Consider the following 26,877-nt stretch of genomic DNA (forward strand, 5'->3'; position numbering starts at 1 on the left):
GTACCCTGCCTTCTGCCCGAAGCCAGCTGGGATAGGCTCCAGCCCCCCGTGACCCCTAACGGGATAAGCGGTCAAGATAATGGATGGATGGATGGATGGATGTAGACCAACGACAACCTGACCAATCCGACGGGTCCATCCCTTCAGCCAACCACAGCTCTCCACCTGCCTGATAGATGACAAAGATCCACACACAGACAGGAGCACTCACTCGAGCACAAACACAGCCTGCACAGAAAACAACATTACTGATTGAGTGTAGCCAGAGCTGTGACAGAAACATGGAGCAGCAGTAGTAACAGGAAGCAGTAGCGCCAATAAAGCTGCAAGAAGCAAAGTGCCAAACTGCAGAAAGTTTCCCAAAGCCAAAGCAATCAATGCCAGAATCCCAGCACTCACTGAGCCCCCTTTCCTCAAGGTAGAAGACGGATGTCAGCAGCTAATTGAGTGTTTGCAGACGTATCCCTCCCTGCCCTGCATGATCTGATCTCTATAAACATTACAGTATGTGAGTAAGGTTGTTTGGAGCGTGTTGAGATGACAATAAGAGAAAAAGGGGAACTTGGTTTGATACCACAAACGGACAGATCTAAAATCTTTATCCATCAAAACTATTAATACCAGAAGAGTGCAGAAATGAATTACTGAAGCATCAAACTGTACTTTTGAGAACCAAATAAAAAGTTATTTAAATAGTTGTTTTTGATATATTAGTGTGTCCATTTGTATCTGCTGCAGCTGATAAAGCTAGAGTTTATTATAATCAAATTATAGACATTTTATTTATTTATTTATTTGTTGATATTGCTTGCTAGCCTGTGATTTCTCCCAGCCACCAATGAAGATTAACAAAATATCATAGAATACATTTTGCATCATTTTTCGCACTTCGTGTAAGGCGACTTTGAGCTCTTAGAAAAGCGCTATGTAAGTCCTAATAATTATTATTATTATTATTATTATTATTATTATTATTATGAAGGCAACGGTGTTGAAAAGAAGTCATTTTAAAAAGAACTTCTATTTATATAGCTACTTTCATACATGCAGCATGCAGCCAAAAGTGCTTATGTACAATGTACTTTTAGAAAGAACACAGACAGAAACCATCACAAATTAATAAAATAATAAAAGACTAATGGCTAAGACTTGGCTTTGGGCTTGGTTTGCATTATTATCTAGTTATTAATTATAATTATTACCATTGTTTTAGCATCATTATTGTTTTTTACTTTATTCTCTTATTATTAACATTTTTTTCCTGATATGTTTCTGATGTTATTTTATTTATTTTCTTTTTTGATCTGATTTCATTTTATTGATTTTAATGTAAGTATTTCTTTTATTTTTAAATACTTCATATCACTTTTCTCTGTCTTGTTTTAGCCTTTTAAAATGTTATGTGTTTGTCTTTCTGTCTCTCTGTTCTTCTGTGAAGCACTTTGGGCTGCATGCTTGAATGTATGAAAGGTGATTTATAAATAATAATAAGTTGAGATGGTGCTCATAGAAAATACTTAAAAATAAAATAAAATAAACACAGTAAAATAAAAGATGTATTTAGGTAAGGGTAAAGGTAAGTAAGGCTAAAAAATTTTTTTTTAAATAAATGCATTAAATAAATAAAATAATAAGTAAATAAATAAATGTTGTTAGAAAAATAATGCAGTCCAGGCCAGGCCTAGCAATAAATACTGCAATTTAGAAGTTTAAGTTTACTTTTAAACACACAAAGAGCTCGCCGTTTTGATGATTGTCTCTCAATCAGAAGGTTTGGGGTTCTCAGGTCCATCTGTCCACATGCAGAAGGTTCCTTCGGCAAGACTTTTAACCCCAAACTACCCCGGAGCTGCGCCAGCTGTGGTGTGTGAATGGGATTAGTTAGAACTGATGTGTGCTTTACATAGCAGCATCTGCCTCAGTGTGTGAATGTGGTGAATGTGGTGTGTTATGTAAAGACGCTCTGAGTGGTTAGAAGAGAAATATAACATTTATTATTGTGAAATCTGATGGAATATGTTTAAAAAATGTGTTTATGTGATATCTATCTGACCTTTTACAGGTGGAGACTAAAATACTGACTAAAATAATAAAGGCAGGAAATTAGAATGAAGCATCTGAAGGTCAGAGCAGCAGCATGATGGAGGTAAAATATCCAGGACCTTGTTTAATACGGTCTCTTTTGACACACATACAGTACACACACTAACACACACATAAACCTCTGGCCTCTAAATATATCCCCCACTGGTTCATGACACGGACGCACACACAGCAGCTGTCATGTGTGCATGACATCACAGCTTGCCCTGCATGTGTGCCGTCCTCGAGCTGCATCATAGAGCCTGAGATTTTTCATGACCTCGTTTCTGATTTACAACCAGCACTGAAACAGACTGATGACACTGTCAGAGCCAAGTTGTTCATTCTCCGTTCAACGAGACGAGACGTGATAAGAAACTTGGGCTCAGAGGTCAACCTGCTGCAGTAAAGAGCCGCACTTTGATGCACTTCCTCCTGCACGATTCAGCTGCAGCCGTTACAGGAGGTCAACGGTCAGAGAGAGAGGAGCTGTTGACTTTTATAAATGTTCTCAAACAGGAAGTACAACCTGGATTTTTTATCTGAACACAGTCTGTGGGAGGAGACCATGTGATCATAAAACAAAGCAAATTCAGCAGAAGCCAAAACCAGCAGAGGACTGTAAAACCATCCAACCATCCATTTTCATCTGCTTGTCCAGAGCAGCAGTCGACAGAGACATCCCTCTCCCCACAACGTGAAAAATAAACGTGTATTAAGACCAAAATGGAAGCAAAAACAGAAAACACATAAGTCTGTCTGGGGTGGCGCTGTGTTGGGAAAGCCTTTCAGCGTTGACACAAATCATAACTTCATTCAAAGAAGAAAAACTATACAAGTTATATTAAGTTTAATCTTGCAGACAGACCTGACGAGGCATTTAATTTAGGGTTTTAAAAATTAGCATCATAATATTATTATTTGTGCATCACTTTGACCCCTTCTTGCACTGAAATCACAGCAACAACTGCTTATTTTGACTACCTACTGCTGCAGGATTGTAGCTGACATTCAACTTGCTAGATACTGTTACTTATCAGACACAGACAGACAGACAGACAGACAGACAGACAGACAGACAGACAGACAGGTTTTCGACAGCTTAAAGGTCCCTGAGAATGTGGAAGCTTAAAGGCATCTGCATTATTTCTGCAGCCCACCTTTTGGGTAAACTAGCTTCTTCAAGGAGATTTGCATCAGCTCCTTTGGTGATGCAACAACAGGAGTGATTTGCATATATATGCATGCATGCAAAACCACTCCCACTCTTCGAGCAATTCCACTTCCTCCTACGCTATTTTGGTTTTGCTTCAGTGTCAAGATGTCAAAGGTCAGAGCCAGTCACGCCACATGCTCTGATGTTGGCTGCAAAAACTGAAACAAACATCTTAGTTATGTCCCAGCACTTGAGGAACAAATTAAACAGTGGTTGCATTTTATTTTGAACAAATGACACACAAAAGTCACCCAGAGTTATGCTCTTGTAAGCGTGGCTGCAACACTTGAGTTGCTTCCTCCTGTTTGGGGTCACATTCTTGATAATATTTGGAATCTACTGGCAAGTTCTTCTGGAGCACTCGCCATGTTTGGGTTGGTATTTTTCCGCCTCTTCACCCTTCCCCCTGTCGACAGGACGACATTCAAGCAGCCAATCAGAGCAGCGCCTCATTATCAAAGCATCCCCGCCCACTGAGATCACTGCATACGTAATGAGGTTCACTCCTCAGAGGCTGAATTTGATATACTTTTTTTGTACTTGAATTCAAAACCTTGCTTAGAAGACGACACCGCTAAAGATACCATCATGTGAGGCCTTTAACAGAAAACTGAAGGCTGGCATCTTAGGGTCAGGGTCAAGAAGTTCGAAACAGCAGTAAAGATAGTAAAGGGGTGATAAGAAATGAGCTGTGTTTAGCTTCTGGTGATGTCATGAACCCGGACACTCAGTTTGTGTTGAACCAGCATGAATAACCTCGATTGATCCCTCAGCACAACTTGCGTGAGGAAAACAGGGTTGTGATTTGCTTTGCTTTGGTTGGAGCAGTAAGTGAGTAAATAAAGCTTAACTTTCTCCAGCTAAAGTCATGTGACGGCCAGTTTTGGTGCACAAGTTTAACCATTGATGCATGCATGTTGCAACGTTGGCATCCACGACTAATATCTTCATGAAAGCAAACATCTGCAGCCTAAATCCGAGTTACTCTCCTCTCTCTCTCTGTATCTCTTGGACTGTATGAATGAGCGGCTGAGCTGTCAGTACACTAAAGATGTTTTCCCCTCACTGAGCTGGATGTCATGTGCTGCAGCCCATAATAACTGGCTTTTCCAGGCCTATGTGGGTTAATCCACTGTTACGTAAGGCCAGCTCTAATGACTCTGTGTGTTTTGCTGCAGGTGATGGGTTTAATGGTTTGCACGCTGATTTCCACTTTAGAGTCTGACCATTACTATGCATAGCAGGGAAAGATGAAAACCACACACACACACACTCACACACACACTGAACTCACAGACTGTCTGTGGCAGAGGTTGGCTAAGGTAAAGATTTCCTTGTGGCCGTTCAACCCAGACTAAGTGTATTTATATCACGTACATGAAGACTGCTCTGAAAAGCTTCACACAGACACCACCAGAGGGAAGATGTTTTAGAAAAGCTTCAACCGAACAAACGAGACATGAGCTGAAGAGACCGAGGTAACTCCAGGTCAGACCGAGTAACTTAAATGTAGTTTTCTTTCAGCTTTAATTAAAAATTCTGGCGTTAATATTCAGATTTCTTTAGAGTTCAGTGAATTGATGTTGTCCAGTCAGTGGGTTGTTATAGTGGAGTGGATTTAGTGAAGGAAATCAACATTCAGAACCTCAAACCGACATAAACTCACCCATGTCGGTAATTATCATTCATTTAATTCTGTGACTGAAGCTGCAAGTAAAGGAACAAAGTCACCTGCAGCTTCATGCACATTTAGAAATCTGCAGTTTTTAACTCTATAACGAGGACGTTGTTTCTTTTTTTCGTTGCATGGTTGCTTATTTTGTAACACAGTGATCAGAAGCAACTCAACGTTTCTATATTTTGTTCTTTGTATGAGTCCTCCAACATTACTGTGACCTCGTACCGCTTTCATCCAAGTGTGTACTTCCTATGTCATCTTCAGTTTGTAGATGAGCTCGCAGTTTTAGTGACTTTGACCCCTCCCAACTTTTCTCTGCTGTTTTCATCTCTTTTCTTTTCCCAGCGTCAACAGACAAACATCGAATGAACTAGCTGTCTTTCTGCTCACACTTATGAACACAGTTAGTCCTCCAGAGTCTGTGATAAACTCCACTACCCTGTTCTTCATAATAAATCTGATATCAAGACATCCTCGTGAACTTCATAATCATTTATTCAGCTAAACTTTACTCAGAAGTTTCAAAATATTCTGCAATTCTGTTTTACTTCAACAAATTTCCTCACACTGGATACTTTCAATGGACCTTAAACCTTTTCAGCATGTATGGTATCGGGGTTATTGATCTAAAGTCAGATATTTTTGATTGAGATTGACTTTATTTTGCAGAGATACAACGTCCTACAGTCTTTACTGATGCCTTGTTCGTGTTTGTGTTTGTGTTACAGAGGACGTCCTGACCAAGGATGCTGGAGAATGTGCAATCTGCCTGGAGGATCTGGCGCAGGGGGACACCATCGCCCGCCTGCCCTGCCTCTGCATCTATCATAAAGGGTACAAAGCTCTGTCACTTTTTATAAACCATGTGAAAATTTGTTTCAGGTTTATCTGGAGCTTCAGCAGAGCTTCAGTCATAGTTCAGCTGTGGTTCAGAGGTTATAAATATGTTAAAAAGAGTTAATTAAAAAACCAAAACAGAAAGAAATGTGCAGCATTGAGCGTGCTGGATTCCTCAGCCTTCACAGGAGACACTCATGTGACACAGACGGTGAAAGTTCAGCTTACTGAAGCCCTCGTATCCTCTTGGAAGTGCATCAGGACCAGACTCTGTTAGCATGCCTAGTTTTGAAAATTTGATGCATCCTGCTCAACAGTTTATTCCACTTTTAGTCTCAACATGATGTGTTTATTTAAGTTTGTACCTTTGTGCAAGGTTCTGCAGAACAGCTTGTCTCTATGCTTCAATAGAAACATACAGCTAGTAGTTGTTGTCAGCTGAGCAGAGCAAAGCTAACAGAGCACAGCTCGACCTCAGGTAGCATCGGTGAAGGGAATCCTTCCTGCAGAGGGCATAAAAATAACCAGAACTCCAGTTGATGTTATGAACTCTGACACGGTGAAGTTTGGTTTCCTGTGTGGAAGAAGATCAGCCGCTTCCATGTTTCTTTTTCTGTCTGAATCAAACCTCAGACTGGTGCAGCAGGTTTCTTAAAACAGGGAACGGATTCAGAGTGCTTGTTTGGAAATTACCCGTTTAACTGCAAAATGAAATGAAATAAAAGTATGCTCCTTCACCACTAGGTGTCACCAGAGTCACTAAAACAAGCAGGATTGTATGTGTTACTATGTTTCACATCCTGCTGTTTCTTAAGTCCTCCTCTGCTTTTTGTTGTTTGTGTCTTTCAGATGTATCGATGAGTGGTTTGAAGTGAACAGATCCTGCCCAGAGCATCCTTCAGATTAAAGCTTTTTGCACAGGTAATTCGGTTACTGGTTCCTATAAATAATCAATCAATCAATCTTTATTTATACAGCACCAAATCCCCCAAAAATTTTATCCTCAGACTCTTTCCAAACAGATCAGGTCTAGACCATACTCTATGTTATATTATTAACAAAGACCCAACATCAAGACAGGATAAGATCCGGTCCCATCTTACAGACAGGACTCAGTCTGATCTCATCTTAATCCACCATGAGCACGAGCACTTTGCAACATTTAGCAAGTTACAGTGGCAAGGACAAACTTCCTTTAACAGGCAGAAACCTCCAGCAAGACCAGACTCATGTTAGACACACATCTGCTGAGACCAAGTTGGAGAGAGGGATAGAGGGAGATGAAGACAGAGAGATGATAGTGGAGAGACGAATAGTAGTAGTTGTAGCAGCTGGAGTCTGGCATGTCCACAGCAGCAGAGATCCAGAGGAACCTACGAGAAAAGGGAGCTCAGGGACTCCAGAAAGGGTCTATGGTTAGTAACTTTAATGGGACAGGAAGAGTTAAAGTAAGAGACAGCCAGAGAGAGGAGAGCGAGGGAAAAACAGGATCCCAGTTTCCTGCCTGAACGAGCTCGCAGGGGTCGCCACATTTTGCAAAACCTAGAAAGAATTCTGACATTTGAATCTTAAAACCCTGTGTGTTTGTTTCTCTGCAGGTTCTCTGGAACGAGGGTGATCTACAACCTGACGTGTGGATCCAAGAGACTGCTGGACACTGTGACCACTGTGATCAGTTTAACCCAATAATGTAGAACCACAGTGTGCCAAATCTCATTTAAGCAATCTTCAGGGAAACAGACTTTTGTGTTTTTATTTGAGTTGCACATCGATGATCAGCCTCGGACTGAACGGGCTGATCTCCACCTCACAGAGCCACACAGGACGTGGTGATGGGCGGGGCCTCTGGACAGCAGATATCAGCTGATTGTACACCGGGACACTGGAGGAGGTGGGCATGGTCCCGGAGCTGGGGGCAGACGGAGGGGTAGAGGAGGCGACGGATAGATGACCCCTCCCCTTTTCTTACTCTGCCCCCGCCTCCTCCTTCAGCATCAGTGTCTACCAGTGCCTTGTTGTTTTTGTGTAGTCGTTGTTATCATTGTTGTTGTTGTTGTTGTTGTTGTGATGCCCGTCCACATCAGGGTGGGACACACAAAGTCCAGACTGTCAGCAGAGCCACTAAGCCGACCTGCAGGACCATCAAACCACTACTGCCATCCTACCAGAGCAGGAGAAACAAGCCAGAGACACACGCAGCTCGGACGTTTGCATGACTGAAGCTGCAAAAACGGTGCCAATCAACTGTGAAAACTGTCACACACATACACACACAGACACACATATCATCTCGAGTGCTTTTTAACATGAAGTAGAGGTCCTCAGATTCAAAAACCTGTTCCCGGTCCGACAGAGGATCCCAGCAGAGCGTGGCGGTCTGCTCCACAAACACACCTTCGCTCTGAGTTTTCTCTAACAGGAACTTTTTTTTTTTAATGTAACAGGATGTTTTTCTTTTAAATCTTATATCATAACATTTCTCTGATAACAGTGACATGTTGTAACAGTCGTTCAGTAATGGGTGTTAAGCAATAACAAAAAGTAAATCACAACATGAAGTATATTTTGTAACGTTTGGGAGTAACATCAGATGAAATGAGACGTTGTTTTTGTCGTTTCCTTTAACTCTTTCAGAAGCTTCCGTTGTTTTCTACTGTCTGTCAGAGGCAGATCTGTAATCTGGATACTAGGCTGTGTTTTAATTAGAGCATTGATCATACTGCAGTCGCTTAAAGAGATGATGGAACTGGTTCCAGCTCTGAGAAGAGAGAAAATAGTCTTTGAAATTCACATTTGCTGTTTCTTTTTCTTTTGTATCGCAGAAGAGTAAAAAGATTTCAGCTCATCGTGTCCTCACTGTGTCGCTTCATTGATTCTCAGATATCTACACTACCAGTCAAAAGTTTGGACACACCTTCTCATTCAATGGTTTTTATTTATTTTGATTATCTTCAACATTGTAGATTAATACTGAAGACATCAAAACTATGAAATAATCTGTTTTTGCCATAATCTGGATTACAACAGAAGTCAAATAGGGCTATCCATTGTGTACTAACCCTACCTCTGAACAACACAACTGATGGTCTCAAACACATTAAGAAGGCAAGTCATTCTACAAATGAACTCTTGACAAGGCTCATGTTGATTAGAAACCATTCCAGGAGACCACTTCATGAGCCAGACTGAGAGAATACCAAGAGTGTGCAAAGCTGTCATGAAGGAAAAAGGGGGCTACTTTACAGAATCTAAAATATAAAACATATTCTGGTTTCTTTAACACTTTTTTGTTCATTAAATAATTCCATATGTGTTGTTTCATAGTTTTGATGTCTTTGGTATTAATCTAAAGTGTTTCAAATAATTAAAATAAATACAAATCCTTGAATGAGAAGGTGTTACCAAACTTTTGATTGTTAGTGTCTATGCACACAGAATAAAAGGAGTATTATCAACACACTGTAGAAGTACTGTACACCTCTCTTTACTGAGTTCAGACTGACTGAAATATTAGCATGATTAATAAACTGAGGTTGACGTTGAGTCTGTTTGCAGACAGCAGGAGGATGAAGAAAAGAGAGAGCATCATGACGACTACCTCACTGCAGCTGAACCCTGTCATACTCCGTCCAGCCACAGGGGGAGCTACGGAGTCACACAGCTCCCTGTCGGAGGCAAAAACAAAGGAACTGGTTGGAATGCTACTTTTTTCTAGGCTGCATAAACATAATATAGAAGTGACAGTGTGGACAAAGGAGACACCAGACAGAGTGACTGGAAGCTGATTTTTATTGAGACTCTCTATGAACTCAAGTGACTGAAAATGAAAGTTTGACCAGTAAAGAGCTTACTCACATGTAGGTCTGAGGTACTAATGAAAATAGGTTGTGTATGTATGCATGCATGTATGTTAAAGTCATACATAAATTAATCATGAGTCATGCATTACTTCAAAATGAATTAAGCATTAATTCACCCAAAAAAAATCTGTTAATGTGAAGTGTTCCTGAAAAGTACCTCATTCACCCGCACTTAAACCAGCAAGAGAACACACTATCCACTTCATCACCTTCAATGAGAGGAAGAGCAACACCTGCAGAGGACACAGTCACAGCTGGCTCCTTAAAGAACCTCACTACAACAGGACACTAAGTGATATTAGCACCACAGCTATAGCTCTTATAAATATATACAGTGTTATAGGACAGTTTTTGCATCGAGTGCTACCTCAGCTACGTCTTTTATAAACTGGCAAAATGATACAGCTGCTGAATGAACAAACACTTTCACTTTTAATCTGGTTTCACATTTAAACACCAAGAGGACACAACAACTTCTCTCACAGTCTCTGGCTGAAGGTGTGTCAAGCTTCATTTTGAAACTATGATGACATCCAGTCACGGGTTACCATATGTGCACATGCAATGAGAAATCCCCTACACCCTGATATAAGTCAGAAGAACACAGCTGTCTTAGGATTGAACTGAGAGTGTGGTCGAGTCCTTTAACACATTTATGAGAAAACATCCAGCTGTTTATGGACTGTATCGAAAAAAAATTTTAACAAATACAAATCTGTTAACATGGAGGTTACTAAAGGTCAAGATTTTGAACACATGGTACATTTATTTGATTTGTTAGCTCGGTGATAAATAGCTTTCACACTCATGTTCAGTTCTTATTGCATACAGTGATATTTCAGACACAACCCTCCTGTCTCGGCAGGAAGAGGAACTAAAAGTGCTTTTTATGCTGTCAGAAAAAAAGTGTGTCATAAAAGTAAAAAAAGGTAGTGTGTTAAAATAACAGGAAGTACTTTAAGGCTGGCAGCATACTGCATAATGAAAATGTGGGGAGTAAAGGGACTTTCTATCGATGTGAAGAGATTAACATGCACATCAAAGAGTCTGCAGAGAAGAATGAAGACACTCAGAGAAAGAATATACAAGCAATAATCCCTGAAAGACAGACACAGGTTACCTCTGAGGCCTCAGGGCTTGGAGGTTTTCCAGAGGAGGTCTCAGAGTGCCAACAACTTTGGGTCAATTTAGGACAATAGTGAAGAAAAACAAGTTCAACGACTGGGTGCTCCTCGTAATAATTGTTGTTCCATAATCAGAGGTAATCATTTTAAATGATTGTGGCGATTAAAAATCTCACATAATTCGGAGTGCTGTCCTTCTCCATCACTTTGGTTCAACTTGAGACAACTTACGCATGTAGACGGGACACTGTAGCATCTACACCCTCTGCTCAGAGACTGAATATCAAAGCTCCAACCAATTTGACCTTCACTAGCTCACTCTTCCTCTTCTTCTCTTTCTCTAGGAAATCCAGGGATCTCTCAGGAATCAATCAATCTTTATTTATAGATCCCAACGAATGTTACCTGCAGACTCTTTCCAAACAGATCAGGTCTAGACCGTACTTTATGTTCTATTATTAACAAAGACCCAACATCAAGACAGGATAAGATCCAGTCCCATTTTACAGACGGGACTCAGTCTGATCTCATCTTAATCCACCATGAGCAGAGCACTTTGCAGCATTTAGCAAGTTACAGTGGTAAGGACAAACTTCCTTTAACAGGCAGAAACCTCCAGCAGGACCAGACTCATGTTAGACACACATCTGCTGAGATCGATTTGGCAGAGTAGTGACTCAAAAGGACGAAAAATTAGGCTCTATCCACGCGGAAACTTAGCATATAGGTGGAACTCCTTGGAAATTCTTGGGAAAAATAATCTAATCTGACAGGTAAAAGCACCTCATAGGCTGTATAAAATATGGACGTAGGATCCGTGACATCACCCATCTGTTTCTGAAGAGCTGTTTTGAGACCAATCGTCGGTGGCAGCCATATTGCTGCTGTGGAGCGAGTGTGATGTAAAGAGGCGGAGTTTGAGCCTCCTAGCCAACAGCTACATCGTTCCCGCAGGCAGCTGTGCCTCTCATTGGAAGACTCGTAATCTCAATATCTTCAAAATTGCTGCATTAGAAAAATATTCACGCCCCTCACAGTGTGTGCCGATCGAGAAATTAGCTCTCCAGACTACACTCATCTTTTGTACCAGGCTGTAAACATGTTTATTTCTGCTGTAAAGATCGGCTTGTTCCCATTCCCATGTGTATGCGGTTTCCGATACTTCCGGAGCCAGCCTCAAGTGGATCCTCGATGAACTGCAGTTTTTAGCACTTCCGCATTGGACTCATATTCTTAGATCGGAGGTTGCCGCTTGCTCTACCTTCACCAGCAGCAAAAATAGGCGTCTTTGAAAGATATGCTGAACAAACTCCTGGACTATAAAGGTCCCTGAAGCCTTTAAGGACTTCAGTCTCTCACTGGTTCAGTATATTACCCTCTGAGTTCTCTCCATTAGCAGCTCAGGTTGTTTGATTGATTTTTTTAAACCCCTGTTAAAGCCTGAAACCGAGGCCACACCTGACTGGAGAGCACAAGTTGAAATAACTTTTACCCGTCAGGCTCAGTAACGACCTCCTGACGTAAAGTCCTCTGCACAGAGGAAGACACTCGACATCGCCTCGTAAACCCTGCAAACTCTGGAATTTATGAGCATGAAGGTGAACGTTCAAGGTCATGAGCTCGAGCAGTGAGTCCTATTTAAATACATACTGCATGCAGGATGTGTCCTTTACGAGGACAGCTGCTGGATAACAAACAAGAAGAAATGGATGCACAGCTGGAGCAGTAAGAGAGTCATTCTCAGATTAGAGTTTTTAAAGAGTGTAAGGCTGGCGGAGTGAGGTGAGAGGTATAAGACCCAAAACAAGAGCTCCATTGTGACAGGGAGAGAGCAGCAGAAGAACTAAAACATGGATGGATTTGGCAGATTTTAAAGCAGGGGTAGGGATATTCTGGGTCTATTTATTTACCATTATTAATGTGATGCTAATTATTTCAGCCCTCTCAGGTGTGTAAACTGTGAGCCCACAGAGAGCTCCTGCTGTCAGGAGTGGGACTTGGTAACACCAGTAGTTCAGGACCTTCCTGAATCAGAGAATCCGACACCACCGGCTCACATACAGCTGCATCACTCACCAGAAGTTACAATGAAATAAAACAATAGACGATGAAACAATGAGTATCATTATTGAACATTGTAAAAAAGTATGTACAGCAACATGAACAAGAACCTTTTCCAAGAGCCTCAGAGACTTTGAATCTGAGGAAACTTTAACACACTTTACGTTATCATGATGCATTCTTCTTTCACTCATAAATTACACATTAAAACATTAAAACTGTTTACCCACAGCTAAGCTAACAGCACCCTGAGTAACAGCCAAACATTAAATATGATAAAAAACAAAAAATGTGCCCGAGGCGATACTGAGCTTTGCAAAGAGGGAAGTTTGTCCTCTTCCTTTATGCCACTTCCTTTTCTTACAACAGTTTTGTTAAACAGTCTCACATCAGTCAACATATCAGGTAAGCGTACACTTTAAAATGTCGCACAAAGCCACGAGAGCAGAGATAGTTTCATGCACAAAGAAAAACAGTGTGATGAATAAACCTGCAGCAAGCCCACAACACCTCTCCTGTTATGAACGCTCAGTGAAAGCGCAGCCGCTTCTCTGCCTCAAACTGCGTCTCCTCCTCTGCAGAGAGCCGGTTTCCTTTCACGCTGCAGGAACACAAAGAGACATCATGAGACACACTCAGACGGTCAGAGGGAGAATATCAGACATGATGGGGTGATGAGATTGTCTTCTTCGTGACTCATAACTACTGAACCGGGCTTTCCGATGGCACTACTCGTGTTATATAAAAACAATGTATAGTTTCTTAGATTTCCCCCAACATTTTGCAGGCGTGGGTATCAATAACCGGTTCCAAATTTCGGTGACAAGGGGCTTTGCTTGTGAGTTTCAGTTCCGTGTATCGCTTCCTAACAGCAACATAAATCTGTCAGGATTCGTGCAGTCCACAGAAGTTTTACAGATCTGCCAGAACCACAAATCTGACAAGTCAAACAGCCAGCGTCAGGTTTAAGACCACATTGGTGTGGTGTTGGAGATGCATGTGCCAATGGTGTGCACATCCTGAAAACATGCCAGGGAAAGAACACAGCTTTCCTGTAAGACCTGCTCTGACGAAACCAACTGTGGTGTTGAAACCAGAGTGCCACCGACATCGCTCAGAGCACCCAGCTGATGAAGCTTGGATGTGGCTTTGGCAGTTTCAGTTTGGCCCTCTAGACTCCCAAACCAGTAGAAACACTCCCAGAGGGTCATTTGGCACGGAACAGAGAAACCGTTTGGAGTCTTGTTGTTGATGCTTGTGTATATTTACCACGTTTTAATAACATTATAAATTTAACCCCAGCAAAGTTAGTCTCTTCTCTTACTTTGCTTAGCTCTTGACTTGAGTTCATACCATAGACTGTGTAAAATATGGACGAAATCTCAGTGACCCATTGGTTTCGGAAGAAGGGGTTTGAAGCCAAATGATGGTGGTCGCCACATTCGAAACGCTGACTCATTCTAACTTTCCTTTAACAAAGAAACAGATAAGGAGGTGGGGTGTAAACGTCCCAGCTAACAATAACATCATGCCCACCTCATCTACCAGTCAGGGTCCGGGAGGCAGACACCCTCTCAACTTTTAAGAGTAGGCTTCAAACTGTCCTTTTTGATAAAGCTTATAGTTAGAGCTGGCTCAGGCTTGGACCAGCTCTTTGTTATGCTGCTATGGGCTTATACTAACACGCTGGGATCCTGTCTTTCCCTCTCTCTCCTCTCTCTGCCTGTCTCTTACTTTAACTCTTCCTGTCCCATTAAAGTCACTAACCATAGACCTTTCTGGAGTCCCTGAGCTCCCTTGTCTCGTAGGTTCCTCTGGATCTCTGCCGTAGACGGCGTGCTGCTGCTGCTGCCAGACTCCATCTGCTACAACTACTACTATCCATCTCTCCACTATGATCTCTCTCTGTCCCTCTCTCCAACACGGTCTCAGTAGATGTGTGTCTAACATGAGTCTGGTCCTGCTGGAGGTTTCTGCCTGTTAAAAGGAAGTTTTTCCTTGCCACTTTAACTTGTTAAATACTGCAAAATAGTCTGCTCATGGTGGATTAAGATGAGATCAGACTGAGTCCTGTTTGTAAGATGGGACTGGATCTTATCCTGTCTTGATGTTGGGTCTTTGTTAATAATAGAACACAGACTACGGTCTAGAGCTGCTCTGTTTGGAAAGAGTCTGAGGATAACATTTGTTGTGATTTGGTGATATAGAAATAAAGATTGATTGATTGACCTTCAAGTGAACTCAACCACGTTCCTAATTATGCAAATCCATGCATTACTCTTCGTCATAATATCTTAGGAAATTAGGAATTTTGCAGCCAGCCTCAAGTGGACAATCATGGAACTGCAGTTTTTTCACACTTCAGCAATGGCTTCATGTTTTAACACCAAAGGTTTTCTGACCTGCTTGATGTAAACAGTGACTAAAGCCAAACAACCCTCTTCTATCCACGCTCTTACTCCTCATGTTAGTCATGTTGTTGCCTGATAAACTTTCATTACATGTCTGTGTTTTTAAAGGCTCCATCTGAATAAAAACCTGAGAGCAATCAGCCCCTGCAGAGCGGGGCCAGTGCTGCATTTCTGCCCCACATCATGTACATCACTTCGGAGAGAGATAACATTTGCTTCACACAGTTTGAGTCTCAGTGAGTAACAGTCTGATCCTCACCATATCTCTTTGAGTGCTGTGTTGTGAGTCAGAGCCTCAGAGAGCTGTTTAATTCCATCCACAGTGAGCTGGTTGTTGATTAACCTGCAGAGAAATGCACACACAGGTGAGTGTTTCAAGCAGTGTGTGACCACCAGGTCTCGTCTATATGAAGTGACCTCATGTGAGATGGTGCTCGTGTGTTTTCCTCACCAGAGGTGGCTTAGACCTGTGTTTGCCTGGATCAGCTCGGACAAGTGTGCAGCTGCATCATCCGTCAACTCATTCTGAACTAACCTACAGCAGCACACACACATGCAGACACACACACTTTGTTACACAGAGTGGTTTAGTTTGAGCAGCAAAAGAAGTCCAAGCAGACGACCTGCCTACCAGAATATACTGAGGACCGAGTTCTCTCTCAGTGCGTCTGCGAGCTTCCTCCCTCCGACAGATGTGATGCCGTTGGCTGAGAGGCTACAAAAAAGAGACACATGAACACTTTAACTCAGTGAGTTTTATTTAGATGTTCGGTTTGTCTCTGTAAGTTTCTCTCCTCTCACCTGAGGTTGACGAGGCTTGGGTGTTGCCTCAAAGCTTCTGCGAACGCTTCTGCCCCCTCGTCCCCGATGCTGTTTCCCCACATCCTGCAAGAAACAAATCAGACCTCTCGTAAAACTCATAAACGCATCTGGGTGCTTTCAGGGAAATGCAGGGATTTTAATCCTGTGCTCTATTTCTATGAATGGTTTCAGAGAGTTTCATGCATGCAGACCTGCTGGTTGTACCTACAGTCCCTAAAAGTTGTATGGAAGGTAGAGCCTTCAGCTATCAGGCACCTCTCCTTTGGAGCCATCAACCAGTCAGGGTCCGGGAGGGAGACACCCTCTCTACTTTTAAGAGTAGGCTTCAAACTTTCCTTTTTTGATAAAGCTTATAGTTAGAGCTGGCTCAGGCTTGGACCAGCTCTTTGTTACCAGTTATGCTGCTATAGGCTTAGACTGACACACTGAGATCCTGTCTTTCCCTCACTCTCCTCTCTCTGCCTGTCTCTTACTTTAACCCTTCCTGTCCCATTAAAGTTACTAACCATAGACCTTTCTGGAGTCCCTGAGCTCCCTTGTCTCGTAGGTTCCTCTGATGCTGTGGATGTTCTAGACTCCAGCTGCTGCAACTACTACTATCTGTCTCACCGCTATTATCTCTCTCTCTCTTCATCTCCCTCTAACCCGCTCTCCAACTCGGTCTCAGCAGATGTGTGTCTAACATGAGTCTGGTCCTGCTGGAGGTTTCTGCCTGTTAAAGGAAGTTTGTCCTTGCCACTGTAACTTGCTAAATGCTGCAAAGTGCTCTGCTCATGGTGGATTAAGATGAGATCAGAAGTTAGATCGTTAGTCTACTAGAAGAACTCCAAACCTTTCGTGCATGAGCTCATTGAGAGCCTCAAACATTATTCTCTCCGTATGTTGTTGCATGTCTCTGGATATGTACATTAACAATGTCCTAGATGATCTGATCTGAAACAATACAGAAGTTCTGTAGCCGTCTTACCCCACTTCATGTATAGAAGTGCTCTTCTGAATTGCTGCGGCCAAACACCTTCCACCAACTGCTGTTAATTTGTTTTTGCCGATCCTGAAGACAAAGTATCTCTAGTTAAAGACCATGACTTATTATCTTTATAATCACTTAATTCATATAAAAAATCAAACTCAACAGAATAAGAAATAAATATTCAGAAACATACTTGAGCATCCGCAGCTTTGGACACTCCTCAACGATCTGAGCGACCAGCTTTGCTCCAACATCTGTGATGTGATTGTTGTAAAGTCTGGAAGAAACGTACAGATGAAGGTTTAGAGCAGGACAGGCAAATTACTTTAGAAGCATCTTGTTACATAAGAATTTTGGATACAAAGGCATGTTCCACAAACTATAAATCAAATGTCCTGAAAACAAAATCCAGTGAACAGGTATCTCAGGTTGCTCTCGCTGGATGTGGTTATCGTCTGTTTTTCCACCTGCCTCCCTGTCCTAACCAGTTAAGTTCAAGTTGACATCGCTCAGTGTTTGTCTCAGAACGTGTTTGTGTTTGATAAATCTAAAGACCACATTACTCCAAAGCTAAACTTGCAGCATGTGTTGCTACATGAAACAGGAGAGGTTAAATACTTGATGCTGATTGGTCAAAACCCCCGAAAAACTTTTGTTAATTCTCAATAGCAAGAGGGACGGCCTGATAACCCACATCAAATCAAATCAAATCAAATCAATCCGAAGAAATGAGCTCGGCACATTTTTATGATTACACCTCTTCCTGTTGACACTCGGGCAAAAATGCTACTAAAAATAGCGAGGGATGTTAAAATACACAAAGAGCTGAGTGAAAGAGACGTGGACCAAATGAATACAAACAGACAGCAGACCCCAACCAAGTGTGAGCTGTGTCAGAGTCACAGGACTGGTTGAGTGAGAAGAAAAACGAACAGAGAAGTTACGGGAAGAGGATCTCATACAGGTGCTGCTGTTAATTTCTGCAACTGTTGAGGACGCCAACAGAAAAACACACTGATGTTTAGACTTTAGCATGAATTAAAATGTGAAGTAATGCATTAGTTTGACACTTAAGTAGACCACTTCAGATCGGGGCCTCGTCTCACCGTGTCAGGATGCTGTTTTGCATGAACACAAGCTCAGTATACATTAACCCTCACTTTGACAAAGATGAATAATCGACTGCACACGGTGTCTTCTTCACAAAAATATCCCCAAAAAATGAAGTAAATAAAATGAATAGTAAAATTATGATATTTTATTATACTAGAATAATTGTATTAATACACTTACTTATTTTATTTAGTTATCTATCTATTTCTAGTAATTATCTGATTCTTTTAACTTTAAAATATTTTTATTTTTGCTTTTACCCTCATTTATTTGATTCATTTTACTGTATTAAATTGTATTTTATTTTGAAGTATTTTTTAATAATGATTATGTCTTTTATTATTTTACCCATTTCCGTTATTTTCTGTCTCTGACACGAGATAGCAGTCCCCTAAATGTGATCTGTTCACCTCTGACCCTGAGGGGATATTTGTGCACAATGTAAAGGTTTCTCTTTCAGGTGTTTCTGAGACACAATAGCCCAGTCTCAATGTCCTCCCTAAGCCCTAAGCCCTGAGCCCTTCTTGACTTAACTGATGTCACCTGGAAAGTGATTGAGGGCAGGAGGCTGTAAGGGCTCAAACTGTAAACTGGGAATGGGACTTTGAGACTTCTGACGAACGTGCATGACGTCATGTAGCTCACCTTAGCGATATTAGGAAGTTTTATTGCACAATTTTATTTTCCTCAAATTCAGGGCGCTTAAGGGACGACTGACTGATTGTCATGTGATCCAGGCTCTTACTGTAAAGACTGCTTAACCACACAATTTAAAATATATAAATAGGCTATATAACTATAAATATATTAATAAGCTATATAACTATAAATATATAAATACGCTATATAACTATAAATATATTAATAGGCTATATAACTATACATATATTAATAGGCTATATAACTATAAATATATAAATAGGCTATATAACTATAAATATATTAATAGGCTATATAACTATAAATATATAAATAGGCTATATAACTATAAATATATACATAGGCTATATAACTATACATATATAAATTATACTGTATACACATCTGTGTAAAGATAAATAGATGAAGGCTGTTTCTATATTTCTACTTACAGGCAAACTTTTTACCTGTAAATTTCATTGCCACTTTCATGCTTCTTCTTTTACTGTCACACTTTTTTTAATTTCATGTTATGTCACTCATTTACCCCTCCATGCTCGCGGGCTTCCCCTGGGAAATCCGTGTTTCACATGAACTCTGGGTAAATCCCTTTCGCTAAGTCTGCAAAAATGCCCACTTACGGAAAGGGGGCGTAAAGGGCTGAAAAAGTCTGTGAGAGATCCCTCACACACTTGAAGATTTGTCAGTGGGACAGCCCTAAACCCTCACGTACTTAGTAGGAATGCGCCTCAAAGTCAGTGAGTGCTTGAGGGTGGACATTGAGATCGGGTCTATGTCAACAAGAGCAGGACGGATGGACAGAATATTTCAGTCTCATGGAGCCTTTCCCTGCAGGAGAAATACCTTTGCTTTTATATTTATATTATATTTTGCTGAAGATAACAAACTGTTTTGTAATGCATAACTTGTAATAGATTTGTGTTTGAACTTCTGAAAAGTAAATGGACTTGACCAACACGTTTACTCACCCCAACACCTTGACAACTTTGTGCTTGCACAGCTCCTCTGCAAGAACCTCCATACTGCTGTCAGTCAGGTGATTGACGCTGAACCTGAAGAAGAGCAGTTTGATTATATGAAATATAAACATGCTTACTACTCAAGCTTCTTTGTATTTACCAAACTGGGATCAGTTTTTAAAAGCACTCAGTCATGTGGTGATAGGATCTCGTGCTTCCAGTTTCACAGGTTTTTACTGTTTGATTGTCTCACCTATCTCATCCACTTCCCCCATCCCCTGAGCTCCCTTGTCTCGTAGGTTCCTCTGAGCTGCCGTAGACGTCCTCCTGCTGTGGATGTTCCATACTCCAGCCAATACGGACATGATGGACTCCAGCAGCAACAGCTACTACTACTCGTCTCATCCCTATCACCGCTCCCTCTCTATCTTATTCTCCTCTATCCCTCTTTGCAGACCCAACTCGGTCTCAGCAGATGTTTGTCTAACATGAGTCTGGTTCTGCTCGAGGTTTCTGCCTGTTGAAAGAAATATTTTCCTCGCCGCTGTAACTAGCTAAATACTGCAAGGTGCAATGCTCATGGTGGATTAAGGTGGGGTAAGACTGAGTCTTATCCTGTCGTGGTGTTGGGTCTGTGTTCATAATTTGACATAGAGTGGTCTAGACCTGCTCTGTTTGTAAAATTGCTTTGAGATAACGTTTTTTGTGATTTGGCGCTATACAAATAAAGACTGATTGATTGATTGATTGATTGATTGATTGATTGATTGATTGATTGATTGATTGATTGATTGATTGATTGATTGATTGATTGATTGATTGAGAGCAAACAGTTTAAGGGATACAGGAGTGACCTCTTGCCGAAACAAGATCTGCCTCCCCCTGTCTTCTTTCTAACTTCTCGCTTTAGTCTCTTCTCTTTTCTTCCCTTACTGGAGTGGGGGTAGGTAGAGCTTACACGTGTGGGGGTGTGGTGGAAAAGGTGGAAGTTGAGAGTTAAGCCTCCCAGAGGTGTCGTGCATCTAGCTCAGCGATGCACAGGTGAAGGGAGGTACCCATTGATATCACTCGCTGCACATCTATCTTCATGCTCGTGTGTTGGGGACATGAGGGGCCGTGTGGTGGAGCATAAATGTCAAGACAGTTGTGCAAACATTTGCTCCACTTGAGCCCACTTTCCTTTGACGTGAGAAATCCATCCTTCGATCTTTTTTGTTTCAGACAAATGCACATATTTTAATCTCTATCAGGACAGCTGTGAGTCTTACCTTATCACGGTCATCTTAGAAAAGGACGGCCTCAGCTGCTTCACGCCGTAGTCCCTGATGTTGTTGTTGTCCATGTCAAGCCCAAGGAGCTTCCGTCTGTGCTGCAGCACAAAGTTGATGGCGGTGCAGTCCCCTGAGAAGACGTTGCAGTAGCCCAGCTTGATGAGGCTGGCTGTGATGCCTTTAGCTGTCATCTGAGCGATGTATTTGCTCCCCGTCTCAAAGATGCATCTCAGTATCCACAGGAAGTTCGGTAAAACGTGGACTTTCTTGCCGTCGTCGCTGTCATAGTGGGACAGACCGCGGAGGTGGGACTTTATGCTGGTGGACAGGTAGGACTTGAGTAAGGCTCGCTTCTTCTTTAACAGCACAGGAGACACCAGATGCCCCATGAGACCGGCGTGAGCCTTCGAGAGGAGCCCACACAGGAACAGATTAGTGAACTGAAGGTGGTTATCAGTTGTAAACGGCTTCTTCTCACCGTGCTTTGAGGAGTCTCTGATACAGAAGTCAAAGAACAGGCAGGAGGTTTCTCTCCTCCTGCTGCACTCTGTGAAGAATTTGAGGATGGAGCTGGGAGGAGCCTGCTCATCCAACACCAGAGCTAACGCAGCCAAGAAGGACTGGAGGGTGATGTGGAGGAACTCAAACGTGGCAGGGCCTTGACCGCCGTCGTACTCACCAACAGGTCTGAGGAAGCCGAGCGGGAGGTCCTCCTCCGTCAGGCCGCAAGCAGAGATCTCCTCCTGACTGCAGAGGAAGCTCCCTTTCTCCATCCCCTGAAGAGCAAGTTTAGAAAAAGCAGTGAGCACTCCGAGCCCTCGTTTCAGAGTCTCTGAGACGCAGCGAGTGCTCTTCTTCAGCAGAGACGGTGCAGGGCAGGCGGAGCGGCTGAGGAAGACCTCACACAGCATGAGGAAGATATCAGTGAGCGTGATGCAGGTGTCAGGGAGCTGGAAACTATCGTGCATGCTGTGCAGGTGCCTGAAGCTCTTGAATACGATCCAGCAGAAGAGCGGCGTCGAGCAGAGGCCGCAGAGGTGCGGACTCGCATCCAGCTGAACCGTCACCAGGTCTCTGTGCTCCCGCTCCTTAAAGTGCAGATCGATGTAGGCCTTCAGGTGAGCAGGGGAGAACCCCAGCAGAGCCACTTTCTTTCTGATCACCTTGCTCTGGATCTCGATCCCTGTCCGGGCAGTCAGGACTTTCTGGGAGCCCTTCAGGAGTTTCCCACAGAGCAGGCTGATGAGCAGCTGCAGAGGGGGAGCCTTGTCTTCTGGTGAAACCACTTCAGGCACGTTGATCAGATCCAGATTCTCCTGGATCTCATCGTAGCCGTCAAATGTGAAGATAACCTTCTCTGGGAAGCGCAGGATGTAATCAAACACCTCACAGTCTGGATCGTGGTCTGGGTAGCAGTTGTGTTTGAACAGAAGGTCTCTGAGGGAGATCTGCTCTGCATCCCTAAAGCTGCTGAACATCCTGCAGCGGAACTTGAAGAAGAAGATAGCATCCGTGTGGAGCTCCTTTTTGGACCAGAGGTTCTGGAGCTTCTGCAGGAGGATGGATTTTCCCACACCGGCGTCCCCCGTCACATAGACTGTCTCACCTTGGGGGTTGAAGACTGCCTCTTCCCCTAGGAGCTGGTCAAGACTCTCCAAGAAGCCCAGACGTTCATTGGAGTCGTTCAGTAGTTCCATCTGCGTGTCCGTGTACAGATCCTCCAGGTGGGTCTCCTCTTTCTGCCCGTACGACATGATGAAGCTGGTGTCCCGGCTCATCTCGTGCCTCAGCTTCTCGCAGTACCTGCTGACTGAGAGGACACAGACAGTGAGACGTTTTAGAACCTTCTAGTGATTCATAGTTTTATTTAGGACTAGTCGACTCAGATCACAGAGCAGAATATACATTGCTGAACTCACTGGGATCTGTGTTGGCTACTTTCAGCAGCTCCACGTCATGGCTCGGGTTGTAGCAGATCTCTTGCAGCCACCGCTGGAGGTCGATGTAAGCATCAGGGACTTTATACAAGATGTAAATAAAGAACTCACACGCCTCCTCTCCTTTGCACTGGACAAGCTCCAAGATTTTACGCACCTGGAAGAAAATCACTGACTTATTCTGGATTTTTCTTCAGTCGATATTTAAACTGTTGAAATTATGTTTTGGTTTTCTGACCTGCTCCGGCTTGGTGGCGGTTCGCTGCACGATCTCCACGTCCTCCTCGCAGACAAAGCCGGAGGCCAACAGGTTGTCTAGGACGCACTGGATGCTCCTCAGCCGGCTCACCAGCAGCTCTCTGTGATAGGTCAGGACGCTCAAGCACGACGCCCTGGCTTCCTTTATCTGACCCATGTTTACGGCTTGAAAGTCAGCTCTGAGGGATAACAGAGGACAGACACACTGCACTGTGATCATGATTAAATTAGGCATTTTACCTTTAACATAAAGTTCTTCATCAATCTGCTGATCTTGTTCATGTTCTGTATAATGTTGCAAAGGTTTTTAAAGTTACTGTTGGGTTTTTTTTTTTCTGAAGAGAGACGGAGAACGTGGGGAGCAGAGAGTTGGGAAGAAGTGCAGCAAAGAAGTCTAAATCCTCTGCACATGTGGTGACAGGGGCAACACCACTAAGTCACTAAACTGGGTCTAAGTTATCTAACTAACTGATAGTTTGAGCTTGAGAGCTTTGATATTTAAATGAAATGATTTCTTAGTTGTTTTTAAAGCGTTAAATTCAGACTCACAGTTCTTATTGTGAGTGAAAACTACAAAATTGGGGTTAATTATGCCTTTAGACATTATAACAACAAAGCTTTCATTCCCGATTTAATACGATGGTAAGCATGGTTCAGTATATCGCATGATTAAGTTTTGTACATCCAATTAAGAAGTGAACTCTTATAATATCATCTGCTGCTTTATTAACACACAAAAGTGAAGCGTCATCACATTATAACATTTAATATAACCCTAATTATATAATTTACAAGCAGCTCTGTAACTTCATCCTCAGTTTGAATGTTTGTTTTTGCAATATATTAATATTGTGGACACCTCTGCATAAACTATACAGCTTTATCATCGCACATTTATATAGATATTCTTCATAAATTAACATTTATATAGATATTCTTCATAAATTAACATTTTCTTTTATATTGGTATTATTATTTTGTAATTGAAGTTTCTGGATTGCAAAAGCACTTCAGGTCACATGTTTTCTGTTTCATGTAGTATTACTGTGTTTGGTCTGGTGTTATGACAAAAAACTTGGAGGCATCTTTTTTTTAATTAACGAGCCATCTCAGCAACAAACTGGTTTAAATTAAAATTTTAAAGTTGTACTTTCAGTCATTTTTTAAAGAGGAATTCAGACTCACAGTCAGTCCTTTATTTTATTTCACTACTCAAAACACACCTTAATAATAAAGCTTTTATTCAATGTTTCACCTCTCTGCTTTTATTCTCTGTCTGCTTTTAGTGTCTATTTTTCTATAATGTATTTTTGTTGTTGTTGTGAAGCACTTTGTCACTTGTATTGAAAAATGCTAGACAAATAAAAGTATTATTATTATTATTATTATTATTATTATTATTATTATTATTATTTGTACCTTATTATGTATTGGTTAATGTTTTTTCAGCATTCTACAATATAATAAAATAAATTAAATAAAAACAAAAAAAATAAGATTTTTTTTTTATCCTTCAGAAGTCAAGAATTATATTATATATTATTCCGTCCATGAAGCTATCACCATAAAACAAATATATATATATATATAAATATATTATATTTTCCATCTTAATTACAAACATCTATGTTAGAGATTCTACAGTGAGTCGAATACTACAAGCTCAGACAACAGTGACAATAATGAGACAGTGTTTGCTATCATATTACAGATATTGTCGTCACCCGTTGATAGATACTAGAATCTAAATTTGAACAGATGACTTCATTAAAACATAATGAATAACAATAAATACAACATATAGAGGAACTTCTGAAGGACAGATATTTTAAAGTGTGCAAAAATATACAAAAGTATTTTAAGTCATGGACTAAGGGATTTGTTTTAATGTGTTCCAAACACTGATGAATCAACAAACACCAAACATTTCTCTGATTCCTGTCCACACAGCTGTTTACCTGAGAACACCTGGACTGATTGACAGGTTTAAGTTAATTCAGAGTAACCTGCTTGTTGCGTCATTATCATTCTCCCACCTGATCAGCTGTGTTTGTTTGTTTGTCATGTTAGTCCAGACTAAAGCGAACTGAACACAAATATAGAGGACACAAATGAGAAATAGATCCTACCATAGTGTCTCCTCCACGCCAGAGAGCCGTGAACAGATCACTTTAAAATAAATAAGTGAATGTAAACAGAAAATAAGAGTTTCAACAAGCCCAGTTCTCCTGCTGGGTTACTTTCCGTTTACTTCATCACCTCTCCTCCATAGACTGTATAAAGCTCTCCACCCGCTGATCGAGCTCTTGTTAGAGGAAGCGAAAGAGTCGCTGCAGCTGCGTCACTTCTCCCAACTATTTCACAACCTGTGCGGCGTTCACGGTCCCAGGGAAACGTCGGAATTATTGGGATATCGATTACATTCGAAACATTATTAATAATAATAATAATAATAATAATAATAATAAGAAGAAGAAGAAGAAGAAGAAGAAGAAGAAGAAGAAGAAGAAGAAGAAGAAGAAGAAGAAGAAGAAGAAGAAGAAGAAAAAGAAATACAATAAAACCCAATCAAATAAAATAATATAATAATAGAAGACATAAATGTAACTTTAATCTTATCCCTAGGCTCTTTAAACATAATTTCCTCATCTGGTACAATAAAAATTTCATTTTAATTCGAAATTTGTTTAATGGAATTTTGTATTAAGAAGCCCAGAGAGACAAGGGAGGACAAAAACAGCCGTGGAGACCACTACAACCTCTTGATATTTACAATGAAATGTCAGTGACCAGGTTTTGCCAGCATCATTTCCTTCCCCTGTAGTACAGTGTTTGGAAAAAAGTGTTTTTCTTGGACCATTTGTAGAAAGAATTCAGATGTAAGATGAAAAAAGAAACCGGTGTCCCCAGTTATTAAACCTTTTTGCAAGACTATTCCCAAAGTGGAAAACTGGAAATAACCAAACACAGATTATGTATCCGTGGGAATGTGCTGTTTCTGCAGTTTCTATGATTCAAATGTATCCACCTCCTATGTGTCTATCCTCTAGTTTGAACTCATCTGATTTTAATTCCATAGTTTAATTTCCTTAGTTTTATCAAAATCTTCTCACTATTCTTATTTAAGGAAAATGCTATTATCTTCTATAGAAAGTCACCTTTTTTATATATAACATTCATATTGTGGTGGATATATATGTTTCCTTTCTGTTGTGTTACTTTTAAAAGGTAAAATATTCTAAACACAGAAATATAACATCTACTTGGATGTTGTATTTACAATATTTATGATTACTGGAGGCAGAAATGGTCAATGAATTATATAAATTGCTTCCTGCATCCCCTACACAAGTCAGTGTCCCAGTTGGGACGATGAACACAAAAGTCTGGACACTCTCCAGGTCAGAACACATATACATTTGGGGCTGTGCAGCCACTGACCAAGCAGCAAACACTGGTTTTGAGAAATGAAGCGCTACAAACTGCAGTCCCTCAAGTGTCCACTTGAGGCTTGTTCCAAAAGCTCCAGACACCCCATATAGACCCATTCTTAAAAGCTGATGTTTACAGCAAAAGTAAACATGTTTCCAGCCTGGATCAGAAAATGATTTTAGTTCT

The 26,877-nt window shown here is 41.4% G+C and overlaps 2 protein-coding genes across 2 annotated transcripts in view; one reads left to right on the top strand and one right to left on the bottom strand.

The window, feature by feature from the left end:
* The window catches only part of znrf2b (zinc and ring finger 2b), a 39,758-nt gene extending 31,100 nt beyond the window's left edge, over positions 1–8,658 (top strand). The window contains exons 3-5 of the mRNA XM_034696906.1: positions 5,705–5,810; positions 6,663–6,734; positions 7,412–8,658. Coding sequence (XP_034552797.1) covers positions 5,705–5,810; positions 6,663–6,720 — 164 coding nt within the window. The 3' untranslated portion in view covers positions 6,721–6,734; positions 7,412–8,658. The remainder of the gene's footprint in view (positions 1–5,704; positions 5,811–6,662; positions 6,735–7,411) is intronic.
* A 4,242-nt stretch (positions 8,659–12,900) lies between these two features.
* On the bottom strand, positions 12,901–25,601 carry nod1 (nucleotide-binding oligomerization domain containing 1). Its single transcript, XM_034698160.1, has 12 exons — positions 25,389–25,601; positions 23,240–23,438; positions 22,984–23,158; positions 21,062–22,874; positions 19,803–19,886; positions 17,255–17,338; positions 17,059–17,142; positions 16,071–16,154; positions 15,901–15,984; positions 15,721–15,804; positions 15,529–15,612; positions 12,901–13,459 (listed from the first exon to the last, which is right to left on the bottom strand). The coding sequence occupies exons 2-12, from the start codon at positions 23,414–23,416 to the stop codon at positions 13,387–13,389; spliced, it is 2,826 nt and encodes a 941-aa protein (XP_034554051.1). The 5' UTR covers positions 23,417–23,438; positions 25,389–25,601; the 3' UTR covers positions 12,901–13,386.
* Between the last annotated feature and the right edge of the window lie 1,276 nt (positions 25,602–26,877).

This window comes from Notolabrus celidotus, chromosome 12, assembly GCF_009762535.1.
Source record: "Notolabrus celidotus isolate fNotCel1 chromosome 12, fNotCel1.pri, whole genome shotgun sequence".
NCBI lineage: Eukaryota > Metazoa > Chordata > Actinopteri > Labriformes > Labridae > Notolabrus > Notolabrus celidotus.